Source organism: Anarrhichthys ocellatus, unplaced genomic scaffold, assembly GCF_004355925.1.
Source record: "Anarrhichthys ocellatus isolate YVR2014 unplaced genomic scaffold, GSC_Weel_1.0 scaffold1, whole genome shotgun sequence".
In the NCBI taxonomy this organism is placed as follows: Eukaryota; Metazoa; Chordata; class Actinopteri; order Perciformes; family Anarhichadidae; genus Anarrhichthys; species Anarrhichthys ocellatus.
In genome coordinates, this window is record NW_022280031.1 from 361,598 (window position 1) to 383,316 (window position 21,719).

The window sequence follows — 21,719 nt, forward strand, 5'->3', positions numbered from 1 at the left end:
TGTGTGTGTGTGTGTGTGGGTGTGTGTATGTGTGTGTGTGTGTGTGTGTGTGTGTGTGTGTGTGTGTGTGTGTGTGTGTGTGTGTGTGTGTGTGTGTGTGTGTGTGCGCGCGCGCGCGGGGGGGGACTCGTTTCCAACCTAACCCGAACAAAACCCAATTTAGCCTCACTTCACTGGTCGTTGTGATTGATGGCGAACTCATTGATTGGCTAAATTGCCTTACGAGCGATGAACGCTGAAGTCTGCCATCGATTATGGATCCGAGCACTTGCACTTAATGCAAACCTCACTCTTGGATCGCTGTCTCTATTCAGAGAAACACAGCAAAGCGTGGAGGGACACCGCAATGCCATTTGGAACCAGCACTCTGTGTGAATCACATTTCCACTTAATGTCTTATCTTAATTGTGAACATCAATCAGTACAGAGAAAAATAACCAAATGTGACTCTGCATGTTCAGTGATGTCAGCTGCTAATTTTGGGTGATTGCTCATTCAGCTCTCTGCATTTAATTCAAGCCTGAAGAGAGATTGGTTGAAAGAATTATTCCTTGTGTAACAAGACTGAACCGACAGATTAGTTCGAGGTGAAACGAATAGTCGACTGATTGATTAGTTAATCAGCTACAATCTTGATAATTAATTAAAAATGAACTGGTTTTAACCTCTGAAGTGTGAACATTTAAATATGTCTTCTTTGCAACACGACAGTAAGTAATTTTCACGAGTTTCTCGTATTTCATAGACCAAATAATAAGAAAATAATCAGCAGACGTAATGATAATGAAGATCATTGTTTGTTGCAGTTGTTGTTGTTCACACTGAGTGGCTCACAGTTTGATATGTTGATTCATACAGTAACTTATATCCAGTAATTTCCACTGTATGCAAATATGCCCAAGAAATACATTCAATGGCTGTTTTCAGTGTTACTCATTTCAATACACTACCTTAAAGTAAATCTATACAGCAACATCTGAAGCCACACGCAGGGCTAAAAATAAAGAGATGATTTTATGAAGTATAATATTACGCTGATTACACTTTAGGGAAACAAGTAGTGTTTTACTACCTCTGAAACCAATAACCGTGTAGCCGTGAGAGTGAGACTACAGTGATACCTGTGTCTTCACTGCCATTGGTCCTCACGTCATCTCACTCACCCGGATCTGTTTGTTTTCTTCCCGTAGCCTCTGAGCCTCCATCTGCAGCCTCTTACACTCCTCCATGATCTTCTTCACCTCCCCGTCATCCAGGGTGGAGCTCATTGACTTCAGAGGCAGCGAGGAGGAGTCCGACTTCAGCAAGCTGGACGACATCATCTTGTTGGACTCCGTGTCATGCTGCAAGTAAGTTAACAGGGCGACAAGTTATTACGCAATAACATGTGTGTTTGCCGCTACAGTGTTTCCATGGCGATTCTGACCGATGACTTGGCTGACACACGGCACACACTGCAATGCTTATGTTTATATCCTGAGACTTCATATATGTAGGAACAAAGCCTCATCTCAAGCTGCCTATCTCCATGTTTGTGGGAGAGTTCACCCAGGGGTGCCTTTCAGAAGTGGATCAAGCTGGTTCCTATCAGTAGTATCTCCGTCTAACGGACTCTGTGGTGCTGACTGGGAGCCATGTGTATGTATCGCACAGCTCAAAATTAATTGAAAACAACCACCGCGGGTCCTTTTCCCTCCTCGTGTTCATGCAATCAGTAGACTTTGTTCATATCGTGACGAGATAAAGTCTCTACAGCTGTGTGGGGTCTGAGAGGAATCACTACAATAATAAACTGCAACAAAATGACCCTCTGATGAGCTGATGGTGCCTGTGTGTGTGTGTGTGGGGGGGGGGTGTAAGAAAGATGGAGAGAGGGATGAAGATTAATGCTTTAAATTTAAAAAGATAGAAAAAAGTGACAATGACAAAGCCTTGCTGAACTGCTGCGTCTCCCACACGTGTTGTCCAGACAGACGGCGTCTGTCAGCCTTTCTTTCTACGTAGTTTGTATTTCATAACGTCCCAAATTTTTCCTTTCATTGTATATATTGTCAATGTCTTCTATATTTATTTTAGACAGAAAAAGGTTAAAAACGGTGTGCACATTTGTAAATAACGATAACAATCCACAAATAAAACTGCATTTTCCACATCACTCCGGAAAATATTTCAGAATAAAAGCCTTGTGTTAACTGAAGGGATTCTGTCTACAGAAAGACACTAGAGGGCTTTTATTTTTAAAAAGAGAAACAGGAAATGTTCAGTTAAAAATGAATTATGACTTTTGTCCATGTCTGTGACATGTTCTACAGATATAGACATCGAAACCGTAGTAATGTTGCTGGTATGAAGTCAATATACTGTCAAAAGACTTATTTTCACCGTCTTATTTTTGCTGTGAACCGCACACAACACATGGAAACAAATAGGCCCACAGACTGTGTGGCTGCTCAAATCTGTTAACATGGGTGCCAAAATAAAAAGCAACAGGTTCTGCGACGCACACACTCTGATCACACAGGCAGTGTGTGGCCTGGGCGTAAGAGTACAAAAAAATGAGCAGAGATGAAGACTGAGATGGGACAGGATAGAGAAGGGAGATACAGCAGAGCAGCAGAGAGGTCGGGAGCTGGAAAACGGCGATTAACATCATCGCTCCATAAATAATGCAGACCTTCCTTGGGACAAAAACTAACAAGTAAACAGACGTTGTACTGTGGGGAAAGGAGGCAATAAAAAGGCCTAAATGTGTTGTGTTTTGTAAAAACCAGCAGCATGATACATTATGCTAATCAGAAATGTTATGTTTTTTCAGAAATAATCGCTGGAAACCATGTGACACATAATTTCATGTAGTGTCTTTGATATCCGATCTGTAGTGACAAGGAGAAAGTGTCGTAACCGCATGTGCTTACCGTTTTCTCGTTCTCCACCGGCATGTCAAAAACACACCTTAGCTTGGAGTCCATCAGCTCGTCTGGCTTCGCCTCCTTCCACTGGAATAGTGGACCAAAAATAAAGAAGAAAGGACCAACAAATGATTTATTATTTATCAAGGCAAAAGGACCCATTTGCTACAGGCGGCTGATAATGACTGGCCGACATAGTAAACATATTCCAACATAATATCTGGATTTAGGATTCAGCATTGATTTAGGTTTGGCTCCAGTAAATACAAAAAGATAACATGCCTTTATCACTCTCTGAGATGAATTCATTCCTAAATTACCTCCTCATGTCCACCATTTATTTTCATAATTTCAGAAGAGCATTTGTATTAGTATTGTAAATTGAGTTTGACAAACACTTTTTAGATGTGATGTTTAGAAAGTCAACAGACTGAACTAGAATCAGTATAGTTTAGTTTATTTATTTTTGCAAAATTCAAACATCACAGAGATAAATGATATCACAGTAAAGGAAGAGGCAAAAAGCCAACTGGGCTTATTTGAAGCCTCCACCTAGAGACCACTATTTATATTTATAATATTAAAATGTTACAATATTACAGAGAACATAAAATGAATATGCATAAGATATACAGACTACGTAAAATATTATACGTTTAATTATACTTGTTTTCAATACATCATCAACAGTGGGTAAAGCCTTTACAGGACATAGTTTGAATCTTTCAGAATATGTCGAATGGCACAGATATAAGACGGCTCATTAGGTGTCAGCAGACCTCATGAGGTTTACAGTCCCAAGGGTCGGCATCCACGAAAGTATACAGTTTTGTCAGGTATTCTTAAAACACTTACTGGCATATAAATATTTACTGTACTTGTTGGCCAGTGATCTCAGAGATGACTTTGAGACTACACACAGACAGTTACGATTCAATGGTGTTCACTGTGTCTCTGATCCAGGCTGGGACGTGCACATCGACTACCTCTTTTTGTTGTTGTGGATCACAGTGTCTGCTGTATGAGTGACCGTGTTACATGTGTGTGCAAAGCATGTTTGTTTTAAAGCACGGGCAAACACGGCTAAAACATATCGATGGAGAAAAGAGATTTTTAGGAAGAAGATACACTCACCACTCCCTCCATGTCGGTCATGTCAGGAGGTGCAACCACAGACTGGACCATGAACTTGTGTTTGCTCTTCTCGTTGGGGTCGTAGTCAAAAGGCTGCAACATAACTGAAACACAAAATGACGGTCGAGGTCACGTGTGGTACTGCTGTTATGAAGTCACGACTGATCTAACAGACTTTACAGAGCAACATGTTTTCAGATTATTTCTTTCCCTTCAGAAAACAACTGATAATTAAGATAAACAGGAAACATGGGGAGAGAATTGGGGCCGATAAGTAACAGCAGTTGCAGTGTGAACAGGAAGTCCCCCACATGATCATTACAGTCCCTCAGTTTTAGTTCCGATTCCTCACTTCCCATCCTCTGGAGAACGGGTCAAACAAAGTGTCTCGTTAGTATTATTCAAACTGTGGCAGACAGGCAGGAAAATAAAATGATTTGTGGGTAAAATCCGCTGCCCTAAAAACAGACAAACTCCAGCAATTAAGCTTTTCCATCTCTCTCCCTTCCTCAACTCTGTGTCCACTCCTCGGATTAAAGAGGAATTAGGAGTGAGTATCACAAACCCTGCGTTTGTCAAACAGTAAAGTCTTCACGGCTCCGGGCTTTGGTGGAGATGATTTATTTCTAAGTTTGTGTTACCATGACGGCAAAACACTGACAGATCTACAAATGCCCCATAGGAGTAATTTTTGTAACAGCTTCCAACCCTGTCTTTTTCTTTCTTAACATTACATATGCTCTAACACAAAGCAGGTGTTGGAATCGGACTTTAACCCGTCACCACATCAGTCCTCCCAGTCAGTGCCGTGCTATTTGATGTCATTCCAATGACTGAGAAGGTATTTTAAAGCTGTAATGATGATTTACAATGATCACTTTCTTATGTCCGTCTTAAAGTTAAGGGTGGAAGTGCAGAGGGAGAAGAAATGGCTATTGATGGGATTTACTCCTTTCACCTTTTAAATGAGGCTGTAATTGAAAGGCATATTTTGACATCAGTACCAACTGTGTCTACAATGCCTGCGTGATTCTTCGGCTTGCTCTGGCCAAATGACCTCCTAATTTCAAAGCCGGTGTAGCTATCAGGATGGTTTTCATATATGGCACATGCCAATTCTCCCTAGAGTGGGAGACGTCAGAGATGCAGTGCACCATTACAGCAATCAGGGCAGTTCAATATCGCAAACCAGAAACAGACGGCACGAACAGATTGAGAACGTCCTGTTTCAGTCAGACCCAATTTGCACGCCCATCTACCTCGAGTCCAAGGGGACAATACTAGAGAATGGAGGCAGGAAGGCATGCAAGTTCTTTGAGCAACAGAGAAAAACATGAAAAGGGTCCCGAAGCCAAAAAGCCTGATATGGAAAAAGCAACGCCACAGGAAAGGAGAAAGTTATTTAAATCATCTTTGATCGACAGACTGTGACCACACGTTTAAGCTACACACAAAAAGCTACTTCTGCTAATGGCATGATTTAGTATTCCTGCTTTACACTGGGCCGTAATGTATGAAACTCACAGAGGCTAATTGTGTTCAACACGGTCAAGCAGGATGTAATCGCCTGCCTGCTTGTTGATGATGAATGGAACCATTAGAGGGGTGAGGGAGGGAGGTAAGAAAACCTTCCTTTCACAAATTAATTGTGTCCCATGAGACAAGATGTTCACAACAGAGTAACCACTAACTGCTTACAGAGGTCTATGGAGGTCTATGGAGTAGAATTAATACAGGGTTATTGTCGGGACAAAACTAGAACTTATTTCTATTATCAAATAATTAAAATAGAAATCAGCTATTTTCTTGATAAATCAATGAATTGCTTCGTTGATGAAATGTCCGAAAATGATTCAAATGAATGTCTAGTCTTGTCCGACCAACATTAAAAAAAACAATGGCATTCCATCACATTTAGGAAGCTAGAACCACACATTTTCTGTGAGTAACTGATTAATAAACTTGTTTCAGCTCTTCTCTACAGCTTTGGGTTTGACAACATTCATTGCAGAAGCATGGCATAATGATATGTCCTCGATACAGGAACATTAACATGAGAATGTGCCTTTTTCAAAGTTTTAGGTCACTCAATTTCAATACAAGTATAACACTTGAGACTAGACAGCATTGCCCTGACTTATTCAATGTGAATTTTCGGCAGCATAGTCGAAAACAAAAACTGTATTTGACAATATAACAAGCAACCAATGGGCTGTAAACACTCCCTTAAAAACTCAAAAACAAGGCGACAGTTGGCTCAAAGTCCTCGTACAAGACATTTCATACAATCTTGCCAAACAAAAATGTAATGACCAAAACAATGAACTCATCAAAACTAGACACAAGCTCACGTTACGACACAATGTGACTCAAAACGAGATACGACACATGATCCCATGCACCTCATTGTTACACCTCACATCTAGAACAGCAACCTTTCCACACCTTGTCAGACAAGCCTTACTGGTGAACAAAGGGAGCTCCTCTTCTCGTACTTTGTTCAATATTACTCAACACCAAAAACCTGGTCAAAGATCAGCAAACCCACCGAGACGACATAGCGTGGGAATGAGGAAGAGAGAGAGAAGGGAACCATTCCCAGGGTGGGAAATAACTCAGGAGTCAATAGCATTCCATCCACGGCTGTTCTGCAGACATTAGCGACCACTCGGAGGTAAAGTTATAGAAATCAAGTTGTTGGTTAAAATAGCAAATAACAAATATTGGAACAGACCTTGTTTGTAGCGTATTAGCAGAAATGGATATCAATGAAGACAGGAGAATGCCTTTCTTGCCTTTCTTTCTTGCCCTTACACTAGAAATGAGCATCAGGGCATTCAAATGATGCTAATAAGATAACTGGAAAAAAAATAATTCTTTTTTTTTTTTATTGCGGTGTGTTCTTTTTTTTTTTCTACCTCCCTTGAAATGATAACAAGTTCGAGCATGTCAGACAAACTTCTGACCTATTCCCAGAAGAAGCTCAATATTTGTGGACACAAGGATTTTTGAAACATTCACGCCACATATTTTTTCCACTGGATGCTGCTACATAACACCGATCGACCTCAGCAACATTCCTGTGGTCATGGCTACGTTGAACATATACAGTTACAGCTGGGTTGAGCTTCAAAAAGCCCTGCGTGTATCCTCAGCTGAGCCAGCGAATGACACATCTCGGGGTTTGTAGGTATCCTGTGGCAGACTGTTCCCTTTCGCCTCGATGCAAGTCAACTGGAATGTAGCTTTTGTTCAATATTACAGGCCAGAAAGTTACACATCCAATGCAATCTTCTTAGACGGAAAGAAAATGAAATACAACAATATTTGAATGCATTTCCTTCTGCATAACACAGTTGCATAGTCAAATATGACTGCACTCCAGTCAAATAGAGTCTAGGCAGCACACAAGGTGGCAGGTATGACACTACATCTCTAAATCTGAATTTTCATCTTTTAGACAGAATAGCATCTTTACTGAGGCTGGACCCAACGTCTTTTACAGTCAAAGCTTCTATTGAGGTTTTCTAATAAAGCTTTGAACGTCTGTCATCATATTTTATGATGTCATCACCCTACAAACGGAAAAACTTCATTTTTTGTTATTTGTTACTAAATGTTTGACTTTTGGACTACACAACGCTTTAGAGTTATCGAACATGTTTGGATCACATGAGTTGGAAACAATCCTATGCAGACACCACTGGTATCTAATTCTACAAATAGTACAATATTAATTCATCTTAATCTGTATCTGCTACTGTGTAGAAATATTGGGTTTAAACAAAATAAACAGAAATGCAAAACAATTAGCTGCTCAGCATTCAGATATTTATTTAGAATGTGAATGTTATGAATGAAGCTTTGAACCCTTCTGTACAGCCCGATCTTTACTATTTGGATTCTGCCACAAAAGGCCATATGTAATATGTGTTTATTGTTTACATTTTTAACATGATGTTGGTACACGTGGCATTTTATTTACAGAGCTCTCCATTCTAGATGGCATAAGCGGCATGTGCCATTTTGCATGTTGAACTGAAATGTAATGGAAACCGTGTTCTTTCCCCCTTATAAGCTGCAACAAAGCTTACAGCAGAGAAAGGGTTGCAGGGCTTGTACTAAACCTGGGTTTCACATCAAAGTAACTTAATGCGTGATCAGTGTAAAAAGCAAACACTATTTCTGCAAGAGGAGAAACCACACCATCTTGTTATCCTGTTAAGTACGCCACCTTTTGAGTTTCCCCTGAAGACAGACTGGACAGAAGGAGGTTACAGACCAAGCGTTCAGTGACTACATTCTCAGAAAAACAATCTCCTTTTGGGACTCAAACCTCTGACCTTTCTCAACCTAAAATGGGTGAAAAATGAAGACAACTAACAGAGAGGATTGTGCTGATTTGTCGCCCGCTGCCGATTGTAGGCCCCGGTAACATAGTTTGCAGTTGTTGACACCAGATAGGGCAAGTTGTAAAATGAGTCGGTGGCTGTAAATGGCAGAGGTGGCACAGTGTGGAAACACTAGCCTGTGCCCGTCTCCCTCAGAGTGCACGACAGGGAATGAGGCCTACCAGGCGGGGCTTGTGCAAGAGGACGGGGGAATACTGGGTAACAAGAGAGGAGTGGCGTTATGTAAAAAGAGCAAATAGAGAGATGATAGATTAGCTTACTTCTCACAGATGCCTGGTTTTTAAGTCACGATACCAATAGAAACATAGTTTGTGATATTTAGATGGTCTTACATATGATGGCTGGAGCAACTAATTACTTTGGACCTCGCCTAATCCTGCGCACTTACACATGGACTCATATATTCATTCATTCATATTCGGATATGTACATTTATATCTATTCGTAGACAGAGATTGATAGACCGCACATATTGTTATTTATTAACAGACTGTACATATGTTAAGAATCAAGGGACAGCTGCTCAGTGTTTTACTTTATCTTTATTTGAATTTATATTTTCATTCTTATTATCTTGGTTTCTTTCCGAACTCTTACTCTTACCTCTACTGTGGTTCATCCTCATTGATGTTGCTGCAATCACACCTGAAGTTCCCTCCGGGATAAATAAAGGTTTATCTTAATCTATAAAATCTCAACACATTCCAGAAATACTACATTCAAGTTGTTTACTTTGCCTAACAAAGAGACAATGTCTATAAAAAAAACAATGTCTAACAGAAAAAACAGCACAATCCTCATATTTAAGAAGGTGAATTTTTCTTGTAATTAACTAATCGTTTCAGGCACAGTAGCAGCTACAAGTTAAAGTAGCCTGTAAGTTATTAATAATAATAACTTTAATGTCTCAATCAATACCTGAGACGTTGATCGAGGTTCCCGCATCGATGATTCCGCTGTTGGGCCGCACGCAATACCGGCGCGGCGCCGTCGTCTTCACCTTGAAACACACATTCCTGTCTGTCGGGTTGGAGAGCTTGAGAGTTGTGGTGACCACGTCTGAGAATGGACCTGTGAACAGAGAAGATATGGTAAACACTTAAAAACTCTGGTTTTGGGTTGTTCAGGAAAACATCTTTGAGTTCTCTTCGTTACAATTATACAATTTCCCCCAGAGAATGAAATCTTAAATGATCTCAATCTTAACTCATCAAAGGCTGTTGAATTGACGTCACTTAAATTGTTTGAATGCCAAATGGTTGGAGAAAATGACGCATGCAAAGAATAAAACTGCCACTGGCATACAAACTCAAACAAGCAAACGTGTGTAAGTTGTCTTGTAGTCAACTGAGCAAAAAACGTGAAAATTCAAATCTATAATCCATTGCTGCAGGAAAAGCAATAGTTTGAATCATTTTTTTTGTTTGTTTTAAACCTGACAAACAACCAAGCGTGGGCAGACAGACAGACAGATATATATATATAAACAGATATATCTATATATAGCGATATATATATTTAAATTTTACATATTTCTTTATGCTGACATTACAAGGAAGAAAGTAGATTGGGGGCTTCATTTGATTCAGAAAGTGTGGAAATTGTAATATACTGTGTTGTACAATTACTATTGAAGATCTTTGTCATAATAGAGAACCAAATATCAGAACAGTCTGCCAAATATTAAGCACAAATTCTATTAAAAATACCTTCTACACAGCAGAAACGGACTGATCTAAGCTTTATCAAAAGAAAATAGATGAGCGACATGCATGTTAAAACATTTAATTGTGGTCTATCAAAACCTAAACGGATGTGATTGTAATTACAACAAATTAAATTTACTGCCCACAATTTGACCTTCTGCTGCACACTTTCTTTATCCGACCTGACATTTTAGATAAACAAGGTTTTACCGCCAATCCAACTAATACAGGTCTTCTTTACGTTTGAAGTTGTCCTAAAGATAAATAATTCCAGTCGGTTTCTCACATAAAAACCCAAAACATTGCATCTCAGTAACACAACCTGGTGTGACCTGGATCATTGTAAATATGTCAAGCCATCTGCTTTTTCTTTTACATTTCACTCTAGATTGATGTTGACCACATGTCTATTCTGTCCTTCTGATTAACAAAAAAACAGTTCTAGTGTCAATTTACCCAAATCTTTAAAGAGTAAACTGTGTGTACAGATCTATAACTCACAGGCCTCTGCTACTGCACCAGCACTATATGGTCAGAATAGCTGATGCAGTTTGGCTTCACCTAACTACAGCTATCATTGTCGATGCAGGCCACATATCTCCGAGGCTCTCACAAGGCCGGATGCATTAAGCCGCACAGATTTGTCAATAATGTAGAAAACCCTCACAACAAAAGACACAGCAAAATGCAAATGTGTGCCAAATGTAAAAGGTGAGCGAAGGTGAAGGGAGTTTACCTCCAGACTGCAGCACGAGAGGGTCAGAGTTTGTTTCAGTGGGCACTAAAGAACTAAAGATCATTACAATACATTGTTTCTGTTTTTCCTTTGACATTTTTCCAACTACTGTTATCTGAACTATCAAGTAAATTAGATCATTTAATTTTTGTTAAAATCTTTCCCAAACATGATACTGTCTATGTTTGACACGTTTTCCTGTGGTCTTAACCTCTTAAAAATGGGTTATGAAATGATATGGTGGTCAAGGTGGAAAGGTTTGAGTTAGGTCTGAGGTTGAAGGAATTGAGAGAAATTAGGACGTGAAGGAGAGGAAAGGTAGAGGAGGCATGGGAATAACCAGCAGCTTCACATAGCTGTGTGAACCCCCCCCCCCTTTTCGCCCTGATGTTCATAACTATAATACATACAAACATATAAACTAGGATAACGTAAGAGAATTAGGAAACACATACTTGTTTTGTGAGTCACTGTCAGTTCCATAATGTTTGTATTTGGTGCTCATTTTCAAAACAGGTGGATTCAGATGAAACTAATAATCATTCAGTCTGGAAATGTGTTTTTTTTCTGTTTGGGAGTGATTGTTATTTTGCTCAAAATAATCAGCAGTAACTTTGTTTTTGGGGCATTTTTTTCCTTTCTCCGTCGTTGGCACAGAAAGATAGTGTCCCCATTCTTAATAAAGATCTGATTGGTTGGGCTGTTTAAACAGCCATCAATGAGCACAACACCAGACCTATTTCAACTGTTGTATAGAAAGAATATAGATGTATAAAATGAGGGCAGACGTTCAGAGGCACCAGATGAATTCAGAGGTATAGTTATTGCACTCACTCAATACCTGTCTCAAGAGCAAGCGATCTTCACTGTGGTGTGAGCTTTTCTTTTCACTTTAGTGGTAACGACATTAACAGAAATGTCAAATCTGTTGGATATGATTTTTTACTACGTAAAAAGAAAAAAAAGTACTAAAACCTAATCTGGCTAATGCATTGACCCTGGAGAAAGCCAAGAGACTAATGAGTCTTCTTTGATATTATCAGCAGATATTGGCGGGCGTGCAGATTCCAACAAATCTCATTCTATGTATTACCCAAGTGCTCCCTCACAAAACCTCAGAGTTACACGTTCTTCATTTATTCCTGTTATTTCTGGCAAAAGCTTCGTTATTGACAGGTCACTCCAGAAACTGCACAGTGAAACGTATCCAGACAGCTAACCGGCAGCTGTTAGTCACTCCCGTGATTTTCCAGTACCTCCGGTGAGAGCAAAGCTAATTCATAGTCAAGTGAAGGGCTATGACAAATAAATGTATGACTTCCCAAACTTAGCGGATACGGTGCCAAATACCACACAGGTTACATCAGACGGACTTACGGAAACTGTTGAGTTTGGAACTCAACAGTATCTTGAAAAAGCATATAAAATAAATACCATTCATGAATTAGTTTACGTTTATGAAAGACGACCAATTTTTCTGTTGCCAATGTTTTTTGTCACTTTGCTTCTGCATATTAAAAATCGGTTCATATCGTACATATGATGAGTTAGTGAGGCTATATGGGCTATGAGTATATCAGTAGAAGTCTACCATGTTGGTTGATTTGGGTTTTGAGACATTGATAGTGATTTGTTTGTGAAAATAACTCATGACTTCTTATTAGTGTTGACAGAAAATGTATTTGTTAACCAACTTCCGGTTATCCAAATTTGGATCTCTAGTAATTTGATGCTGATATTACTATTAACTCCAAAACTCAACCAGGTCGGGTTTTCTAATAAAGTATAGTTTTCTAACATAATAAGAAATTAGGCCACTACAGTAGCTATTATTGTGAGAAAAACATTTTGCGGTTGAGAGAGGCACACCAACTGTGCATGAAAACATGGAGCTATTACAGAATTAGCACATACACCAGATTCAAGATAAAGTTTCAGCTCAGCAAACATCCAGAGCAACTGACACTTCCCTTCCCCTTTGAGTCAAGACAGAGGAAACTCAGACCCTCACAAGCTTGGCTTGACTTCTAAAGGCTTTTAATGAAAGGGACTCACGCCACAGACTACTGCACACCTGATATACTACTTCCTGAAAGTTTCTCAGGATAGCGTCCAACTGACAAAAAACCACAAACGGCAGTTAAAAACTACTATGAAGAGCTAATATGTGAAGCTGTTGTCTTTCAAGGTTAGATTTTATGAATAGCAGATAAAGTTTTTTGTTAAGATTTGTTAATAGTACCCCTGACAAAGATGGAATTTAATAGAAAGTAACACCAAGTAACACTTAAGTAGTATTTGGCCCACAAATGGTCTGAGCCTAAGCCTAACAAGCTGCTACCAACAGACCTCTCTTTGTCACAATGCCTCCCTACATAGAACTTATTGACATGTGATTTGTGGTATTGTCTATTATACCGAGAAGGCACATAGTTCCTTCTGTCTGGTTAACACTAGTGCATCAACAAGTTTGATTGGACACTTGATATATACGCGTGTGTGTTGCTCATTTCTGATTGGCTGGAATGTGTCCACTTAAATCATATGATGGAAAACCTCAAACATACTTACAGTCAATCGTTCCACCATAAATCAGTGTGCAAAGTATATTACACTATAGAAACAGTGATTCTGCTTCATGCTAAGTTACCACGTAAAGGATAAAGCGTCGATATTATGTTTTTTCTTATCGTCAACAAATCCAATGAAAAGACCTAAACCAACAACAAATAGATCCTATTAACAAGTATTGCCTGTGCCTAATATAGCCTAATCCTCATTAGAACTATTTAAAATACATAAATTAGTCTTACACTGCTTGGCATGCTCCTTTATTACAATGAATTTGACTATTTTGAGGCAATCCCATATTGTCATGGTGCTGTAAATATACTCACAAGCACAACGAGTGCATGTTAATCTGCAGTTGAAAATGCTCCAAACATGCTCAATATTTGTAATCCGTATTTTTAAAAAAAGATTCACGTCTTCAGTGTGATATAATGCCTTTGGGGCGACAAGCCACAGACAGGGCAGGGAAGTTTAAAAAGTATTGAGAGACCTTTTGGGTCCTTCCGTGGCATTTGTAGACAACAAGAAAAATGAAGAACAACACCAGTGTTCGTTATTCCTAAACTCTCACTAATTAAACAGATCTATCCGCAGGTTAAATCAACTACAAACAAGCTTTAAGAAGTATAACTATTTGAACACAACTTTTCTTATTATTGCCTTTCGTACATTGGACTTTGAGGTGTCTTACAGTGGTTGAAGAGAAGAGAAAATAACAAACTTGGTGGAGGAAACTGTATACTGGCATTACTCGCCTCTGCTTTGTCCATTATTTCATGTATCAGGGCACCTCGTATATTATTGCTAACGCAATTTACAGGCTCGCTGTGAGCCTAATAGAACTCAGACACTTCATTACTGTATATAGTATAAGGTGTTAAATACATTTATAATGTGCCATTACGTTGTAATCAAAGTAAAAAAACACAAGTTAGTTCCACCTTAGCTGCACATTTGAACATTAGCATTATACTACAGTTCACATTACAACACAGTAAAACCAACTCGTCATCTTAGCCATAGTATGATCTACCAACTTACTTTTGATGTGAGTTACCGAAGCTCATCACTACACACTTGAACACAGTAGATTTTGGGGCAAACAGTAGCATATTCTTTATAGTGGTGCTGCTGGTTCTTTTAAGTGTAATCTTTGGGGTGCTTAAAACAAACACCACTGTCCACATTGTATTTGGGAGACCAACAGCTGATATCTCTAAACGTCACTATAATAATAATAATAATAATAATAATAATAACAGAATAAACTTTATTTACACAGCACTTATCAAAACAAGTAAGAAGTACTTTACGGAGAGCACAATTAAATAAAATACCCAAATGAATGATACAATATAAGAAGAGCAATTTTTAGAAGACACACAAAAGAGAGCACTGAACACTTAAAACATGTAAAGGTTCATAAGGGATTAATAGGTCTAAAATATAATCTGGAGCCAAGTCATGAAGAGCGTAATCAGTAAAATGCCAAAATCAACCCTAAAATAAACAGAGAGCCAATGTAAAGAGGCTAAAACAGGTGTGATGTGATTGCACCTCTTGGATCAGGTTAAAATCCTAGCAGATTAGTTCTGTACAATTTGTACTCGTTTTAAAGTTGTTTTGAGTAAGACAACGCTGCTGATAAGAGGAAAGGTTTGACAATGCTAACTGTCATTTGAACTATAAAAACGGTACAATGTGTAATATTTAAAACTGTGACAGAATATGTGTTGTTGCAAAACAGATACAGTAAGTACCAAGTATGTGTTTATGTAACATTATTTGGGCCTAAAGCGACGTGACATATTTCAGCCAAATGCCGAGCTTCAATTAAATGTCTATTAGCAATTGTAAAGCCCAAACGATAAGAATTTTGGGCATGTTGATGACCCGTGGTTAACACGTATCAAGTAGCAGAGGTTGTCCTGTGAGCTGTCAGGTTATTAAATGACAGCTGGCTGACCAACTGAGCGAGACATCCAATCAGAGAGCGAGCGTACATTAGCTAGCTACACCTGCTAAGGATGTTGTAGCTTATGAGCAATGAAATGTTATACATTTAGCAGGCAAATGATGTTGTCACATACTTATTATGATTGTCACGTCTCGGTGGACATGTAGTTTGTGTGTTGCACTTGTAAACCACGTTAATGGCAGTTGCTGCAGCAGAAATGTGTGACAGGGCCCGGCTAGCCTGGTTAGCCGTCGGAAGCTAATCCAGCTAGCTAACAAGCTAACTCGCTGTCAGTTGACCTACCGTCCTTTCATTCTTACTCTTTTCATACGAGGGTAATATTGTCAAAATGTGAAAGGTAGATTCCCCCAGGTTTGTCACCGTAACACTGCCCCCCTCCCTAGCCCCTAGCCCCAGAGGCAGCTCCCCCCTCCCGTCCCAGCCGGGCCCTCCCCTCTTACCTCTGAATTTCAGTTCGTGCGGAGGCTCCAAGAGCAGAACCTGTTCCGGCCTGGCCATGTCCCAACAACTGGAGCGGGGTTATCGCACTGCAACCAGTTCTTGTCCGTTACCCCCGTGTTAGGATGTTGTTGCGTGCTGCAACGTCAACAGGGTAGTTTTATCAATGAATTGGCTGTGGATATCCTGCCCCCCGGTCACCAGTACTACTCGAGCTACTAACGGCTGTTGTGATGCAGCAGGAAGGGAGCGCGAGACAGCCCGGTGACGTCACTGCCTCTGCATAGCCACCCAGCGGGGAGGGTGACAGGGGGGTGATGATGGGTTACGCCAGGGTGCACCCGGGGATGGTGGGGCCACCGCTTCAACCAGTGTGCAAGGAGTTTAAGGACATGGATACAACATTTATTATTTTATTTCAGCCCACAAAGTCCAGCATCTAAATTTAGGTTAAGATTTAGTGATTTATTTGAGAGTGGAATATAATTCCAATTCACACCAGACAACTAAACACTTATATCGTTCAGTAACCAACTAAAGCAATGGATGCTTGATACATATATCAGCACTAAAGTATTGTTTTGTTGCTGCTAGCTATATGTCCTGTGTGTGTGTGTGTGTGTGTGTGTGTGTGTGTGTGTGTATATACTGTACATATTATTAAACTGCAGGGACTACACTACAGATGAAAAATAGCCTTTTGCCTTATTGTGGCATTTTTGTAACTTTTTGTAACATTTTTGGATTCGTGTTTTCATTGATTTACTGTGAAATAACCAGGAAGGGCGTAAACTGGCACACTTTTGACTCTCCAAAGTAATATCTTACTGGGGGAACATTTGTTTAAGAAGGATTGCACTTTACAGTGGTGGAAGAAGTACTTTGATATTTTATTTAAGTTAAAGTAGCAATACCACCGTGTCAATATGAAGTTAAAGATGTGGATAATATCATACTACGGCTAGCTTAATCCATAATATCGCATAGTAATTTATTATTTGATATATACTGTATATCTTGTATTAATATCGGGAATCTGCAAAGTAACTAGTAAATTAAGCTTCAGAATAAATGTAGTGGAGTAAAACGTACAATATTGACTTCTAAAGTATAAAGTAGCAGAAATACTGAAATAAAGTGCAAGTTCCTGAAAATTGTACTTAAATACAATACTTGAGTAAATGTCTTAGTTACACTCCATCATTGGCACTACTACTGGAGTTAAAATATAACATCCCCGTAACACTTGAGGATTATGCAGAGGCTTTTGGTGCAATCTCTTCCGCTATTTAGGCAGAACATCTTAAACTAACTCATTAGTTGTTTTCTCTCTGCACACTTTAGTTTTTTCTTCAGCTCTCCATTGTAACAATAAACCCATAACAAGTCTTTTTAAACAACTTGTTATGACAATACCACATGTAATCTCATAATGGAATCACTCTCTCTATAACCTGGCATGGAGAAAGACTTGGCTCTTAGCTAATCGTTATATGATGACTAACATAAATAAGTGTCTGTCAAATTTATTACATTTAACCAGCTTGAAATATAAAAAACGTAGATGCCATTTTGATTCATATTTTAGATTAATTTGGAAAAAAAACACGTTTTGGCACCCAAGAAGCCAAAATAAATTTAATCTAAATATTTGAATGTTATTAAATTCACATTCACAGTAAAAAGCATAGCTTCTAGGTTTATAAATCCTCTCACTATGAAGGTTTTTGGAAATCTTGCAGCAGAAAAAACCATAGGTGTAAGTAATAATATTAATGATGGCTCCATTCCAATTACGTGGATCAATGAACCAGTGTGCACAATGCAAGGGCCTCTGCAGACCTGAGCATCTAACTGCTTATGCAGCTATTATTAATGTTATTAACGTTATTATAGTTACACCTGTGTTTTAAAGCAGCATAAAGTTAGACCTTGACCTGAAACATTTAAGTTTTCCTGAATGGAAAGCATCTTGATGGCAAAATTATGGAATTGGAACTATACCAGTGTCCATGTGTACCTTTAATTAATTTCATACATCAATTTATTTTTCACCTGTCAAGCTATCATAATTATTTTAGCACTCATGTTATTCTCACACTGCCATGTACATTTCCCCCCCCACCATTTTTCATTTGTTTTTAAACATGCTTTATAAAGATAGTGGGGGATTAGCAGGTTGTCAAATGAGCGTTCTGCCCTCTCAGCACTATTCAAAGTGCAGTGAAAAGCCCTCTGCCAGTCAAACGCACATCTCAAGTGTCATATTTATATATATATAGCCAGGCGGCTGCCTGCCAACTGAAAAACACAACCAATCACTAACAACATTGTCACTGTATCCTCAAGGAACAGGTTTATCGCTGACATCTCTCTTAGGCTTAACATAAGGAAGCGAGGCACTTAGGACCTACTTTCTCACACAAAACAGGAGGGGAAAAAATATTTTTGTCAATCTTTTATTAGTAAACAAATTGACAGTTCCCTTTTTACACATTTGTGAATACACGGCGAACAAGTTTTTTCAGGCATTTTGTTACAATCAATATGAAACATAGTAAAAAGCTATATATGGTAACTACAATGCTGACAGAATTACTTCAAACTGTGCAAGTCTATTGTGGTCACATAACTGGCTAAGAGTAGAATATAGTCATTGATTTATGTGCAATTGGATGGTATATATCTACACTGAAAAATATACATAATATAGATTAATCACATTCCCAGGGCCAGCCCAAGACTATTGATATTTTTCAATGCAAAACTGGCACACAATTTCTATCCATGCCTCCTGTTTCAGAATAAGGGGAAAAGATCAGTCATGATCACACTTCAAATCATGTTAAGCATTATTGTGTTAAGCACTTTAAATCATTATATTACATTGACAAATAAAGGGAAAAAAACGGTTAATTATATGTGGTGTAGTAAAATGCCGTTGACAATATTTGGCACCATTTCTTTGTAGCAATAAGAACTGAGCAAACAGTCAAAACCCCCAAAAAACATCGAGGAGCGTTAAGAAGTCGGACATCGTTACAAGAATCTTTCATCAAGTGATTTCACGCAGATAACACCAGAAGACCAATTACAAACAGTCAGTCCAAGTGCAGTTTTCAAAGTACCAGAGTGATTCCCTTTTAGTTTAAGTTTTGACCTAGAATGCCACTCTGGTTTCGAAGGGATTTTGTCGGCCCCGTCACACTGCTCATTTGATCAACTCTGTCTGAGCAAAACTGTCATCAAATCAGCGTGAAATGAGGTAAATATATCTGTCATTATTATCGGTTTGAGACTGCTGGAATGAGATCACATTTTTGCATGAGTGTGTGCTCTCCTGTGTGAACATTATCCCTCTGTAACTGTTTTCTTGGTTTAGGTCACATTTCTACCTTTGTCATAATAACAACTATTGCACTCCATAAGAAAATCCTGAAGATATAGGCAACACTGCTTCACACACAATTCATCAATAATAAAGGCAAATTACGTAGCTTTCGCTGACAGAAGAGCACACAATCCAAATATATAACCCTGGAAATGCAGTCTAATTAAGCCCACATCTCTGTTTGGCAACTGAAAAGAGCTGTTGGGGCTAAAAGGGCTCAAGAAAAACAGACACGCATGGAATTACACAGAATTAATAAGTCTGCGGCTCATGAGTCAACTGAAGCTCAATTAGGACAGTATGGGAGGTAAATTAAACTACTGTAACATAGCACTAAGGATCACAGAGTAGTAGTGAATGAAAGAGAGGATGATACAGCTCTGGGAAAGCAGTTTGACCCACATTTGTTTGAAACAAAATGAAAGCTGTATCCACAGTAAGTGCCTGCAATTTAGAGGAACGAGGCAAAAGAAGTTGGGAGAAAGGAAAATCAGAAGGCAGACCTTGGAACAAAGCACATAGAGTAATTCAGAGCAGAATGGAGACTACAGTTCATTAAGGGGTCAGCATGTCGACACAAAGCCACATCTCATTCTGCACCTATAACCTCCAAGTTTCCTCTGAACGAGGTCGAGTTTCCAGATCTCACTGTTTTCATCTCTGGCCAGGTAGTAAAACAACATTGCATGCGCGAGTCGCTGCTGATTGTGTGCAAAAAAAGAAAAGATGAAAAATGTTTATGGGACAATTACAGAAATTGGCAAGACCTCACAAAAATCTGTAAAACTGTGAAGGAGCAGCGAGGATTGAGGACAGCAGGCTCGCCAGTTAAAGTAAGATTAGAGGGAAACAGAGCTAAAGTGATATTGTGAAAGAACGACACTGTGTGTAGTACAGTTAACGTCATACTTAGGCTTCAGTTAATACCTTTCCAGTAATTACAAGTTGGAGTGTGGCGCACAGGTGGGAAGAACTGTTATCATATAACAATACATTTAATGGGAGTTGTGGACTGCAGAATTGTTCCCATCACGAAGATGAAATTTTACAACAATCTGTTAAAATTCTCAATGGCGTGATTCACAATTATAGGAATAATTTGTTTTAGGGAATACGCCAATTTGCTTTCTGGCAGAGTTAAAAGATACCAATCTCATATCTGTCTATTAAATACAGTATATATGGCAACAGCTAGCAGCTGGTTAGCTTAGCATACATTCTGGAAACAGGGGTAAACACCTGACTCTGTCAGATATAACATGTTAATTAGTGAGCTTTAGGCGGATTTTGTTACCTTTGCCAGAGCCCTGTGTTTTCAGTCTTTATGCTAAGCTAAGCTAACGGGCTGCTGGCTACAGCTTCATATTTACCGTACACGAGATTAGGGTTGATATTCTCATCTCAACCCAGGCAAACTATTCCTTTAATGTAAAGGAAGTAGACTCCCACACACCTTTCATGTCTGCATTTTTTTAAAGTGGGATTGCAATTTACTTCAAAGCACCCACTTGGCATTTTGCCTTGAAAAGTAAAACTGATATTTAGCATGCACGATCCATCTTCCTTGACTGAACATCTCTCCCAATAATGTTCCAAAAAGCCAAAATTGAGATTAGTGAAGTCACCAATGATAAATTAGTGATGACAGACATTAACTGTATCGATAGATCCTTCACAAAATTGTTTGGGGAGAGATCTCCCATAAAGCAAAACATGAACTTCAGTGCTATCAAAATAATTTGGTGAAATTTAACCGTTTTCAGTTCATGTCTTGGTTGAAAGATAGTAGATTTTTACAAATGTACAAGTACAAAGGATTTCTGAATTCATAAATCTGTAGCTGTTAAGTTCCTCTCATAAACCTGGGGCTATAATACACCAAACAGAGGTTGATGTCCATAATAGAAGCCAGTATAATTATAGGTATGTGGGTATTTTCACTTACACATCATCACTTACACATGTTTCAATGCAGGCAATGCTCAGAAAATGGGAAGTTTTTCTCCAGCCAGCAACTTTCAGACGACATAGGAAGATTTTTTGTTGTTGATTGCCGCTAAAATGCATTTGCTCTTGTCATCAGAGTCGCACTTCTGCATCCCAGGATCAGTGTCGGCAGGGTATTGAGGGCGTGCAGTGGCTGAAAGCGGAAGCAGGCCGGGGACACAGAGGGTAAGCAAAGGTCAGGTCACGTAGTCGCTGGGATCATCAGCAGCACGTTCTGCGAGACTCTGAGGCTTGACGTCCCAGTTTGAAAGCTTTCCCTGAAGTTCCTCCCGCTGCGTCGACAACAGGGATGCGCTTACCTTTGAGGAGACACACACACACACTTGTGTAAAACAGATTTTTCATATATACGCCGTTTAAATAGTAGCATTACATGTGTATTAACGGAAAGCAATACTATATATATATACATATATATATATATATACATATATATA

At 39.0% G+C, this 21,719-nt stretch overlaps 2 protein-coding genes across 3 annotated transcripts in view; both read right to left on the minus strand.

Moving 5' to 3' along the window:
* vapb (VAMP (vesicle-associated membrane protein)-associated protein B and C) overlaps positions 1–16,148 on the minus strand; it is a 19,158-nt gene extending 3,010 nt beyond the window's left edge. Inside the window, exons 1-5 of the mRNA XM_031847083.1 lie at positions 15,887–16,148; positions 9,374–9,526; positions 4,044–4,147; positions 2,916–2,996; positions 1,164–1,343 (exon numbers count right to left, since the gene is read on the minus strand). Coding sequence (XP_031702943.1) covers positions 1,164–1,343; positions 2,916–2,996; positions 4,044–4,147; positions 9,374–9,526; positions 15,887–15,944 — 576 coding nt within the window. The 5' untranslated portion in view covers positions 15,945–16,148. The remainder of the gene's footprint in view (positions 1–1,163; positions 1,344–2,915; positions 2,997–4,043; positions 4,148–9,373; positions 9,527–15,886) is intronic.
* Positions 16,149–18,327: 2,179 nt separating this feature from the next.
* Positions 18,328–21,719, minus strand: part of rab22a (RAB22A, member RAS oncogene family) — a 27,702-nt gene continuing 24,310 nt past the window's right edge. For both annotated transcript variants that reach the window (XM_031843937.1, XM_031843945.1), the window contains exon 7: positions 18,328–21,581. In XM_031843937.1, coding sequence (XP_031699797.1) covers positions 21,459–21,581 — 123 coding nt within the window. In that variant the 3' untranslated portion in view covers positions 18,328–21,458. The remainder of the gene's footprint in view (positions 21,582–21,719) is intronic.